The 12,595-nt window shown below is 36.3% G+C and overlaps 1 protein-coding gene across 13 annotated transcripts in view; it reads left to right on the top strand.

Moving 5' to 3' along the window:
- The window catches only part of ZC3H13 (zinc finger CCCH-type containing 13), a 104,109-nt gene that overhangs the window by 59,293 nt on the left and 32,221 nt on the right, over window positions 1-12,595 (top strand). For all 13 annotated transcript variants that reach the window (XM_048215593.2, XM_048215590.2, XM_048215586.2 and 10 more), the window contains 2 exons: window positions 8,688-8,998; window positions 11,450-11,914. In XM_048215593.2, coding sequence (XP_048071550.1) covers window positions 8,688-8,998; window positions 11,450-11,914 — 776 coding nt within the window. The remainder of the gene's footprint in view (window positions 1-8,687; window positions 8,999-11,449; window positions 11,915-12,595) is intronic.

The raw sequence follows: 12,595 nt of genomic DNA, 5'->3' as shown, positions 1-12,595 counted from the left end.
TTCTAGGTCCATCCATGTTGTTGCTAGTGGCAACATCTCATTCTTTTTTTATGACTGAATACTATTCCATTGCATATATAAACCACATCTTCTTTATCTGTTTATCTGTTGATGGACACTTAGGCTGCTTCCATATCTTGGCTATTGTAAATAATGCTGTAATAGATACAGGAGTGCATATATCTTTTCAAATTAGTGTTTTTGTTTTCTTTTCGTAGATACCCGGTAGTGGAATTACTGCATCATATGGCATTTATATTTTTAATTTTTGGGAGGAACCTCCATAGTGCTTTCCACAGTGACTGCACCAATTTGCATTCCCATCAGCAGTACATGAGGCTTCGTTTTGTCCACATCCTCACCAACACTTGTTATTTCTTGTTTTTTGATTCTGGCCATTCTGACAGGTGTAAGGTGACTGGTTTTGATTTGCATTTATCTGATGATTAGTGATGCTAAGCATCTTTTCATGTGTCTGTTGGCCATCTGTATGCGTACTTTGGAAAAATGTCTAAGTCCTCTGCCCCTTTTCAATTGGATTACTTGTTTTGGGGGGGGATTTTTTGTTTGTTTTTTGTTTTCGTTTTTTGTTATTGAGTTGCATAAGCTTTTTATATATTTGGGTAATAACCCCTTACCAGATATATCGTTTGCAAGTATCTTCTCCCATCCAGTAGATTGCCTTTTTGTCTTATTGATGGTTTTCTTAGCTGTGCAAAAAGCTTTTATTTTGGTGTAGTCCCAATAGTTTATTTTGCTTTTGTTTCCCTTGCCTGAGGAGATATATCTAAGAAAATGTTGTTAAGGCCAATGTCAGAAAAATTACGGCCTGTGGTTTTTTTCTAGGAGTTTTATGGTTTCAGGTCTTTAATCCATTTTGAGTTTGTTTTTGTGTATGGTGGAAGAAAGTGGTCCAGTTCCATTCTTTTGCATGTGACTGTAGTTTTCCCAGCACCACTTATTGAAGAGACTCTCTTTTCCCCAGTGTATATTCTTGCCTCTTTTGTCATAGATTAATTGACCATATAATTGTGGACTTACTGCTGGGCTGTTTATTCTGTTTTTTTGATCATGTATCTGTTTTTGTTCCAGGACCATACTGTTTTGATCACTATAGCTTTGTAGTGTATCTTGAAATCTGGAATTGTGATACCTCCAGCTTTGTTTTTTGTTTTTGTTTTTTTCCTCAAGATTGCCTTGGCAATTCAGGGTCTTTTGGGGATCCATACAACTTTAGGATTATGCGTTCTAGTTCAGTGAAAAATGCTGTTGGTGTTTTGATAGAGATTATTTTGAATTTGTAGATTGCCATTTGAACAATATTAATTCTTCCATGAGCATAGTATGTCCTTCCATTTGTTTATGTTATCTTCAGTTTCTGTCGCCAGTGTTTTCAGACTACAGGTCTTTCACCTCCTTGGTTAAGCTTATTCCTTATTATTTTATTGTTTTTGGTGCAATTGTAAATGGAATTGTTTTCCTAAATTTTCTTTCTGCTATTTTGTTAATTAGCGTATAGAAATGCAATCATTTTCTGTGTAGTAATTTTATACCCTGCAACTTTGCTGAATCCATTTATTACTTCTAATAGTTTCTTGGTGGAGTCTTTAGGGCTTTCTGTGTATAGTATCATGTCATCTACAAAAAGTGACATTTTATTTTCTTCCTTACCAATTAAATGCCTTTAATTTCTCTTTTTTAAATTTAAATTTTTTAATTTTAATTTTTTTTAAATTTAAATTCAATTAATTAACATATAATGTGTTATTGGTTTCAGAGGTACAGGTCTGTGATTCATCAGTCTTATAAAATACCCAGTACATCGCGTGCCCTCCTTAATGTCCATCATCCAGTTACCCCATCCCTCCACCCCTGCCCCTCCAGCAACCCTCAGTTTGTTTCCTATGATTAAGAGTCTCTTTTGGTTTATCTCCCTCTGGTTTCATCTAGTTTTATTTTTTCTTCTCTTTCCCTATGATCTTCTGTTTTGTTTCTTAAATTCCACATATCAGTGAGATCATATGATAATTGTCTTTCTCTGACTGACTTACGTTGCTTAGCATAATACCCTCTGGTTCCATCCACGTCGTTGCAAATGTCAAGATTTCATTTTTTGTTGGCCAAGTAATATTCCTGTGTGTGTGTGTGTGTGTGTGTGTGTGTGTGTGTGTGAATACACCACCACATCTTCTTTATCCATTCATGTGTCGTTGGACATCTGGGCTCTTTCCATAGTTTGGCTATTATGGACATTGCTGCTGTAAACATTGAGGTGCAGGTGCCCCTTCAGATCACTATGTTTGTATCTTTGGGGTAAATACCTGGTAGTGTAATTGCTGGGCCATAGGGTAGCTCTATTTTCAACTTTTTGAGGAACCTCCACACTGTTTTCTGGAGTGGCTGCAGCAGCTTGCACTCCCACCAACAGTATAAGAGGGTTCCCCTTTCTCCACATCCTTGCCAACATCTGTCATTTCCTTGTTAATTTTAGCCATTCTGACTGGTGTGAGGTGGTATCTCATTGTGGTTTTGATTTATATTTCCCTGATGCCAAGTGATGTGGAGCATTTTTTTCATGTGTCTGTTGGCCATTTGTATGTCGTCTTTGGAGAAATGTCTGTTCATGTCTTCCGCCCATTTCTTAATTGGATTACTTGTTCTTTGGGTGTTGTTTAATAAATTCTTTATAGATTTTGTATACTAGCCCTTTATCTGATATGTCATTTGCAAATATCTTCTCCCATTCCGTTGGTTGTCTTTTGGTTTTGTCAGCTGTTTCCTTTGCTGTCCAAAAGCTGTCCCAGTAGTTCATTTTTGCCTTTGTTTACTTTGCCTTTGGAGACATGTCTAGCAAGAAGTTGCTATGGCCAAGGTCAAAGATGTTGCTGCCTGTGTTCTCCTCTAGGATTTTGATGGATTCCTGTCTCATATTTAGGTCTTTCATCCATTTTGAGTTTATCTTTGTGTATGGTGTAAGGAGATGGTCCAGTTTCATTCTTCTGTATGTGGCTGTCCAATTTTCCCAGCACCATTTATTGAAGAGACTGTCTTTTTTCCATTGGATATTCTTTCCTGCTTTGTCGAAGATTAGTTGACTGTAGAGTTGAGGGTCCATTTCTGAGTTCTCTGTTCTGTTCCGTTGATCTATGTGTCTGATTTTGTGCCAGTACCATACTGTCTTGATGATTACAGCTCTCTAATAGAGCTTGAAGTCCTAAATTGTGATGCCACAAGTTTTGGTTTTCTTTTTCAACATTCCTTTGGCTATTTGGGGTCTGTTCTGGTTCCGTACAAATTTTAGGATTATTTGTTTCAGCTCTATGAAAAAGTTGGTGGTATTTTGATAGGGATTGCATTGAATGTGTACATTGCATAGGTAGCATAGACATTTTAACAATATTTGTTCTTTCAGTCCATGAGCATGGAACATTTTTTCCGTTTCTTTGTGTCTTCCTCAATTTCTTTCATGAGTGTTATATAGTTTTCTGAGTACAGATCCTTCGCCTCTCTGGTTAGGTTTATTTGTATGTTTCTTATGGTTTTGGGTGCAATTGTAAATGGGATCGACTCCTTAATTTCTCTTTCTTCTGTCTCATTAGTGTATAGAAATGCAGCTTATTTCTGTGCATTGATTTTATATTCTGCCACTTGGCTGAATTCCTGTATGAGTTCTAGCAATTTTTGGGTGGAATCTTTTGGATTTTCCACAAAGAGTATCATGTCATTTGCAAAGAGTGAGAGTTTGACTTCTTCTTTGCTGATTCAGATGCCTTGTATTTCTTTTTGTTGTCTGATTGCTGAGGCTAGGTGTTCTAGTACTATGTTGAACAGCAGTGATGATGGTGGACATCCCTGCTATATTCCTGACCTTCGGGGAAAAGCTCTCAGTTTTTTTCCCCATTGGGAATGATATTTGCTGTGGGCTTTTCATAGATGGCTTTTATGATATTGAGGTATATTCCCTCTATCCCTACACTGTGAAGAGTTTTAATCAAGAAAAGATGCTATACTTTGCCAAATGCTTTTTCTGCATCTGTTGAGAGGATCATATGGTTCTTGTCCTTTCTTTTATTAATGTGGTGGATCACGTTGATTGATTTGCCAATGTTGAACCACCCTTTCAATAAATCCCACTTGGTCGTGGTGAATAACCCTTTTGATGTACTGTTGGATCCTATTGGCTGTTATTTTGGTGAGAATTTTTGCATCCATGTTCATCAGGGATATTGGTCTGTAATTCTCCTTTTTGGTGGGGTCTTTGTCTGGTTTTGGGATCAAGGTAATGCTGGCCTCATAGAGAGAGTTTGGAAGTTTTCTGAATGCCTTTAATTTCTTTTTCTTTTCTGACTGTTGCAGCTAGGACTTCCAGTACTATGTTGAATATTAGTGATGAAAGTGGATAATCTTGCCTTGTTCCTAATCTTAGAGAAAAAGCTCTATTTTTCACCACTGAATCTGTTGTTGTTGGTGGTGGTGGTGTTAATTGTGGGTTTGTCATGTGTGACTTTTATTATGTTGAGGTATGCTCTTTCTAAAGCCACTTTGTTGAGAATTTTTATCATAAATGGATGTTGACTTTTGTCAGTACTTTTTCTGTATCTGTTGAGGTGATCATAATGATTTTTATCCTTTGAGATCATGCTAGATTTTGAATGACATGTCCCTGCCTAAAACTCTCCAGTGATTTTTCTTCATGCTTTTATAATAAAATCTGGGGGAAAAAAAAAAAAAGAATAAAGTCCAGGCTTTACATGACTTCACATCATCTGCCTACTCCCTGGTCTTCTCTTATGTAACTCTTCACTTACGAATTGTAGTTACCCTTGTCTTCTTAATGTTGTTCTCATATATTGTGATTCCTCCTGCCTCCTTTGTGGTTGCTGAACCCTCTGCACAGTAAGTTCTTTCCCTAGATTGTCAGCTCTTGTCTCAAATTTCATCTTCTCAGTAAAGGCTGTTTCCTTCCAAGCATCCTAAAATTGTCCCCCTGACTTTATTTTTTTGGACCTAATAGTTTCTATTTCATTACCCTGTTTTTATAGACTTTGTTGCATTAACTAACTGAAATTGCTTTGCTTTCTTGGTGGTGGTCTACTCTTAGACCATGTAGTTAAGACAGACTGGTTTTCAGTCCTCGGTCTCAGTTATCTTAGGGTTGTTGTCATAAAGATGAGATGAGTTAATACATGTACAGTATTAAAACAATGGCATGCACAAAGTAACAATATATGACGTGTTACCTGCTACTGTTATTGATATTATCATTATTATTGTTATTATGTTAGTGGTTTTGCCTGTCTTCTTTATTTCTGTATTCCCAGTGCCAAAAATAATGCTTGGAGCATAAAAGGTGCTCACTTAATATTTGCTCAATAAATTAAAATGACTTACTTTTTTATATAAGCATATGTTTCTTATGTAAAATAATAAAGCCTAAATATTTCTGTGTGTGAAATCTGTATCATGTTATATTGCATTTTACCACTGGAAATAGTTGATTTTGATAGTGTGCATAGCCCATTTGTTTTTTTTTTTAAAGTATACTTTGCATGATGATTTTAAAGGTGAGTTATAAATGTTAGTTACATTATGAAGGCATATTTTTGTATTTGAGAAACAGAAACCATTTACTGAAAGAAAAATTGGTATTAGTAATTTTAAGAAAGTCTGGGGTAAGCGTATTGGTTTGTAGGTGAAATTATTGTATCTTGAATGAGAGTTTCTCTTTTTAAACTTTTTAACCTTTCACATGTTTTCCCCAAATGAAATATACCCCGAATATTCTCATCCCACATTTTGTCCTAATTATAGTAGCATTAAAAAACTTTTGATTAGAATTAAGTCAGGCTGAAGATTGGCTTTCCCTGTGCTATAAGTCACAGTGCTCTTGCTGACGGTATACAGATTTCTTCTTTAAGGTATTGACCTTCTCTTCATGCAATAATAAACTCTTTTCTTTGAGTGTCAAATGTCACCTCTTTTTTCTCCTCAGACAAGAAACCAGGCAATTCTAAAGCCTAAGAATAATCTAAAATTACTGCTGCAATAGTTTTTTATGTAACTTTAATATACCTCTGCAATAGTCTAAAAGCCAGAGTACTAATAATTTTGGTCAGATTTCAAGACAGTTTTATTTTCTTCCTTTTCTATGTATAGAATGAACATAGACCCAGGTCCAGTTATGCTGACATCCATAATTTGATGCATCTTGTTTCGGTAACAAATCCTCTCTTTTCACTATCCTTTAGTCATCAGACCTTTAAAAGAATAATAACAGGAAAATAAAGATGCTCTCTTAGCCAGCTTGTGCCGCTGTTACAAAATACCATAGACTGGAATGGCTTAAACAACAGACATTCATTTCTCACAGCTATAGAGGCTGGAAAGTCCAAGGTCAAGGTTCCAGCAGATGTGGTTCCTGGTTCATAAATAGTTGTCTTCTCACTGTGTCCTCACATGGAGGGGAGAGAGTAAGCTCTGGTCTCTTCCTTTTCTTGTAAGGATAGTAATCTCATGGGAGCCCCACCCTCAGGACCTCACCTGACCAATTTTTCCAGAATGCCTCCACCTTCAAATACTACCACGTTGGGGGGTTGTATAAATTTGGGAGGACACAGTCTATAACAGATGCTTTTAAATTAAACCGTTTCTTAATTTTTTTTTTTCTTGAAGGATGGGTAAGAAGAAAAATACTGAAACTGTAACTTGACAAAGCATTGGTCCTCTACCTTAATTTGACAGGTTGATTATCCTAAGCTTGAACTGAAATTTTTACTCCATGCTATTGACACCATATTTGCATAGAAATGTGATTGAACTATATTGTGTTTTTTAAAGATAGTATTATGAATTATTTTATTTTTTAAGTTCTGTGAACTAATCACCAAAGAAGGGGTATTGCAGACTTTCTTGAAACAATTTTTAGTATGCACAATAAATAAAACTAACCAAAATGTCCGTTCAGTGGAGAGCCACATTTTTTCTTTATCAATTTAGAGATTTCCAAATTGACTAGAACCTGATGAAATTGCAATTGGAACGTACCAAACAATAATCATTCTAATTCTCAATCTTGCAGTATTTTTCTGTTCAGTAAGATGCATTTGAAGGACCATTGATCATAGTTGGTTTTCCAAATTTGGGTAAGACCCTATGAGCATTTCTACTCATACCTGTAAGTAAATACATTTCTATTAAGAGTCACTTAAATTATAGTGGCTTGTGGCTAATTTTTTTTATGAAAAGGAAATAATTTTTACAAAAAGTGTGAAGGTTTGGTGGAATTACTGAAACTAGAATGTTTAGGTGAATGTGATGTTCTAGTTAGCTGTTTTAGTCAACTGTTATCCAAAAGGTGTTTTTGTTTATTTGCTAAAATCCTTGTTCTGCAAAATTCTTTTCAATATATTGGAATCACTTCCCTGAATCAGTAACATATATTTTATGTATTTGGCGCTTTTATTGATAAAACGTCCACTGAGGCATCATTTATAAACAACATAGTTCTCAACAAAGGGTCATTTTGCCTTCCTGGGGACATTTGGCAATGTCAGGAGTAATTTTTTGTTGTTAGGTACGGGGGTGAGAGGGAGCGTGGTACTGGCTTCTGGTGGGTAGAAGCCAGGGATGCTGCCAAACATGCTATGATGTACAGGACAGCCCCCAGTACAATTACTGAATACAAAACGTCAGGACCACCAAGATTGAGAAACTGAGAAATAGTGATTTTGCCACCATTGCAGATACTAAAAATTATTTATCATAGGCACTGAAGGTAATTCTAAAATACCTGGACTAGGACTCCAGAATGTTTTTGAACAAACATCTAGTCTTCAGAATGATTGAGGAATAGGACACTAATCTGGATATGTGGTGTCTGGAGTGTTATTTTTTAAACCTTAGTCCTGTTTCTTTTTAGTTATTGCACAAATGTGTGTATTCCAGCTTTCCGTCACACACACATTTTGCATATTCAGTATAAACCAGGGCCCGGGATTTAACAGACTGTAGGAGTGATTCACATGTGCTTTGTGTGGTTTTAAGTTGTTTCTCTGGAAGCAGTGAAAGAAGGTGATTTGAAGGGAGTAGAAGAAGCCTTCCTCAAACCAAGACTCGTGAACTTAATCTGCGCTGGCCAAAAGTGAAGGCTGGTTATTTAAGATAAAGACAGTATAGACAGTATGTCCTTTCCTTAACCGTAGCATTCTTTCCCCCATCCTAAATCTCGACCTAGGCAGTGCGGACTTCAGGTTTGGCTTAGCTTGATGGTGACTTTTCCCTTTTCCCAGAGCCTTGAATTACAGGCATTCTCACAGGCACTTTCTATTTAGATCTTACTAATGTGTTTTCTCTTTAGCCTCTTGTGGTTTCCTGCCTCCAAGTACCTATTCACACTGTCAGAGATTATCTCTGATAAGAGCGAATTCCGTACTTTAACTGAGGGTAATAGTCTCTCTATTTGTGCTCAAGGAGAGTGCTCCTTGGAGCCAAAGCTTGGGAGCAAGGCAGTGCGTATCTCATCTAGAACTGTGGCCTCAGGCTGACTTAAAATCAATCAGATCTTTAAAAATTAACTTCTTATTATACAGCATTGTGAATTGAAATTTGTCCTGGAATTATGATTCACACTTTTAGCTCTAACTTTAGTGTTCATTTTTTTTTTTTTCATCGTTGCTTTTTCTTTACAGGTCAGCTTCCCCAGTAGGACAGCATCATTCTCCTATATCTTCTAGACATCACTCATCTTCCTCACAATCAGGATCATCTATTCAAAGACATTCTCCTTCTCCTCGTCGAAAAAGAACTCCTTCACCTTCTTATCAGAGGACAATAACTCCACCTTTACGACGCTCTGCTTCTCCTTATCCTTCACATTCTCTGTCTTCTCCTCAGAGAAAGCAAAGTCCCCCAAGACATCGCTCTCCAATGCGAGAAAAAGGGAGGCATGACCATGAACGAACTTCACAGTCTCATGATAGGCGTCATGAAAGAAGGGAAGGTATGCACTGTACTTTATCTTGATTTCTTTAGAGTTAAGTATTTTCTTTATTAAAGAACCGGACATTCAGATTTATTGTCATAATAAGGGAAAGAAGAAAATTGTGCTGTATTAAGTCTTCTGTAACAGAGAAGAGGGCAGTAAGAGGTGCTTTTAATGACACAGGAACATAAATTATTAAATGTACATAAGTGGGCATTTTTATGTATACCGAGGTAGTGCTTTCTTCAGTTAAGATGTTTCATGTGAATACATTCAAGTTCTAGAAATTTTTGGCTATCTGATTCTTAAAGCATCCCTCTAATTGCTTAGTTGATTCTTTAAAAAAAAGAAGTGAAGGAAAGAAATGGTCGGTGTAAACCACGTGATCAGTTTTCTTGGTGTAACTCAAGAAAGAAGGAAACTTGCAAAGCAGTTTTCCTTTCTGTATCCCTGAGAATTAAGTTAACTTTGGATTTGCTACTCCTCATTCAAGCTGAGATGCTATTATTATCTTGCGGTACAGTCCAGTAGCTCTCATCTCTTTCTGTACTCCTTATCCAAGCTTCTTATCCTTATATATTTTAAGTTTTTTTTCCTAATTTCTGAGTTGGTGTTTAAACATAATGAATACTCAAATACTTCCTTGCGTGTTGAATTTAGTTGTTCTCTTCCTATCAACAGTGCAATAATTAATCAAGTTCTTTTATTCAAGAAAATGATGAATGCCCAGGTAGGGACCAGAGAGAGCATCTGTTGTATAGAATTATTTCTTGTGTACCTCTTTGGAACCAGAACAGCACAGCAGTATTTATGGAACATTGGTAAGATAGGAAAATTCTCTGAGCACCTGTCTATTAATTTTAATAAGATATTTAACTAGAGTCGACAGGAATATAGTGTACATTTAATGACTACTTATTGGATGAAAACTCTTTAGTGAGTTTGATGTCTGCTTTGAAATAATAATGAGGGGAAATAGTATGCAGTTGAGTCTTATAAGAATTTTTTTTGTGCTAAGAGTGGCCTGTGTTACAGGAAGAATCCATTTAATAATAAACCATATGTGTTTAGTTTCTTTGTAAAGTAGATGTTTCTTTAACTTTCCGTATAAGAGATGTAGCAGATGTTTGTTCCTCTATTTAGATGTCATCTTCTGAAATAAGAATAATTTTAGTGGAAGAATGGGGAGGTAGGTAAAGAACAAAATATAGTAACTAGATTTGAAAAGACAGATGGAATCATGAAAAGGATCTGGTACTGAGTGAACGTATTTTTAGGCACAGTTGGCATTAGAGGAGGACTAGAAGTCATAGATGAGCACAGAAAGGGATGGAAACCTATCAAATCCTTGCTTACTGCCTCTGTTCTTAAAGGGCATTTGTGGATAGAAGCATCTGGACAATGTAATTAGCTGGAGAGATGAGTTATTTTGAAAATCTAGGGGGTCTTGTGGATGGATAGGTGTTTGGGTGCTTGAGAAAGTCTGTAGGCCTAGCCACCTGGGACAAAGAGAAAAGAAGGTAAATTTACAATAGGCATATGGCTCTTGGGCATACGGCTGCTATATTGCTAAAATAGCCTCAGATCTTGAGGTAGTCCAGAGTGTCGAGCAACACATAAAGGAATCTGATTTAAAAACAAGGCAGTATTTGTTTTCTGAGTTTCTCTTGTTAGTCCTTTGACTTCATATCAGATTTATGCTCTAATCAATTTATGCCCGTTCTAGGCAGATCTAAAGAATAGTTTCTGTTCTTTGCAAATTCTATTAGGTATGGGGTTGCCTAAGGTATTTAGGCTCTGGACCTCTTATTTCTTCATTTAGACAATGACATGGTTGAATTAAGTAATCAGTGAGTTTCATTTCAGCTTTTTAAAAACTGAAGTTCCTTTCTTATTTTTCTATGAAGTGTTAGAAAATGCTTTAAGGAGAGAAAACTTTAGAGACAGGAGTGATTCCAGTAAACAGCTCAAGAAAAGAGAGGGTGAATAACAAAATCTCTTTGCCAACCAGCTTACTAACTGTCGGCCACTCTTAAGTGCTTCAAGTACATTTGAGGTTGTCCTGGATGGTCTTGTTTGGCCTGATACTTGGTAGAGACGGCTAAAGTCACTGTGTACCTCTGGATCTACAAGTAGTTTTTAAAAAATAAGCCATCCGTGATAGGAGATCAATTTATTTGTTTCAGTTGTTTAAGATAAGTATGGGTAAGTTGGGGCTTGGGAAGATCCTAATCAAAGTTTACCTAAATCAAGAACATAGTTATCCAAGTGTTAATAAAATTACCTTTGGAATTGTAGCTTATGGATGGTTTTGATTTTCTTATTGCCCATGTTTTCTTTTTTTATTTTCTGCAAAAAACGTGAATTACCATTTTTAAAAAAATTTTAAGCTCTATATTTATGTGTATTGTCTAGTTTCTCAAAATTTTGTGAAAGGAATTCTAGTTGATTTCCAAACTTGAATTACAGAGACGAGAAGCAAAAGGGATAGAGAAAAGGACACAAGAGAAGAACGAGAGTATGAACAAGATCAGAGCTCTTCTAGAGACCACAGAGATGACAGAGAACCTCGAGATGGTCGGGATCGAAGAGATGCCAGAGACACTAGAGACCGACGGGAACTAAGGGACTCCAGAGACATTCGGGACTCTAGAGAGATGAGAGATTATAGCAGAGATAACAAAGAGAGCCGTGATCCCAGAGATTCTCGGTCTGCTCGTGATACCCATGACTACAGGGACCGTGAAAGTCGAGATACTCATCGAAAGGAGGATACCTATCAAGAAGAATCCCGAAGTTATGGCAGAAACCATTTAAGAGAAGAAAGTTCTCGTACTGAAATAAGGAATGATGCCAGAAATGAGTCTCGAAGTGAAATTAGGAATGACCGGATGGGCAGAAGTAGGGGAAGAGGTCCAGAATTACCTGAAAAGGGTAAGGTTTTTGACTTGTCAGTGAACTGTATCTTGTATGCTTATATAGAAATTATTAAATCTTTTAAGGTTTCTTTTCTAAATATATTCTTTTTTACATTCATTATCATCATTTTGTCAAAGTAATTTTCAGTTAATTGAATTTCCCTATAAATTCCAAATAGGAATTGTTAAATTCCTAGGATTTAGGAATTTGCTAAAGTAGCAAAAGATAAGTGGGTCCTGATTAAGATCCCCTGGTAAATTATATAGTCATGCTTACCCTCTTGAGTAGTGTGGAACACTAAGAAAATTCCTGTCAAGCAAAAAAAGTAGAGTCAAAAAATAATTTCTACTAAACAGGTACATATATGATAAAATGATTATTAAAGTGGAATTAAAGTGGTGGCCTTTCAAAACTAACAGTATCAGAAATGACTGCGTATTCCTCAGTATACTTGTGCTTGCTTCAAACCACTTGAGAATCTTGAGCCATTTTTCTTCTTTACCAACACCCACTAACTACCTACCTAAATGTATTTGTCTCCAGACTGCTTGGGCTAGATTAGTTTTGACCTCTATTCCTCTCCCCTCTTTTCTCCCCTCCCCTAAAATACTGCTGCAGATTTCTGAACATTCATTATTTCTATTGGTCTTTTGGTATATCTTGGTCAATATTATAGCTTCATATTAAGCTGAAGGC

Source organism: Ursus arctos, unplaced genomic scaffold (genome assembly GCF_023065955.2).
Source record: "Ursus arctos isolate Adak ecotype North America unplaced genomic scaffold, UrsArc2.0 scaffold_10, whole genome shotgun sequence".
Classification (NCBI taxonomy): Eukaryota; Metazoa; Chordata; class Mammalia; order Carnivora; family Ursidae; genus Ursus; species Ursus arctos.
This window is presented reverse-complemented; position numbering and strand designations above follow the sequence as displayed.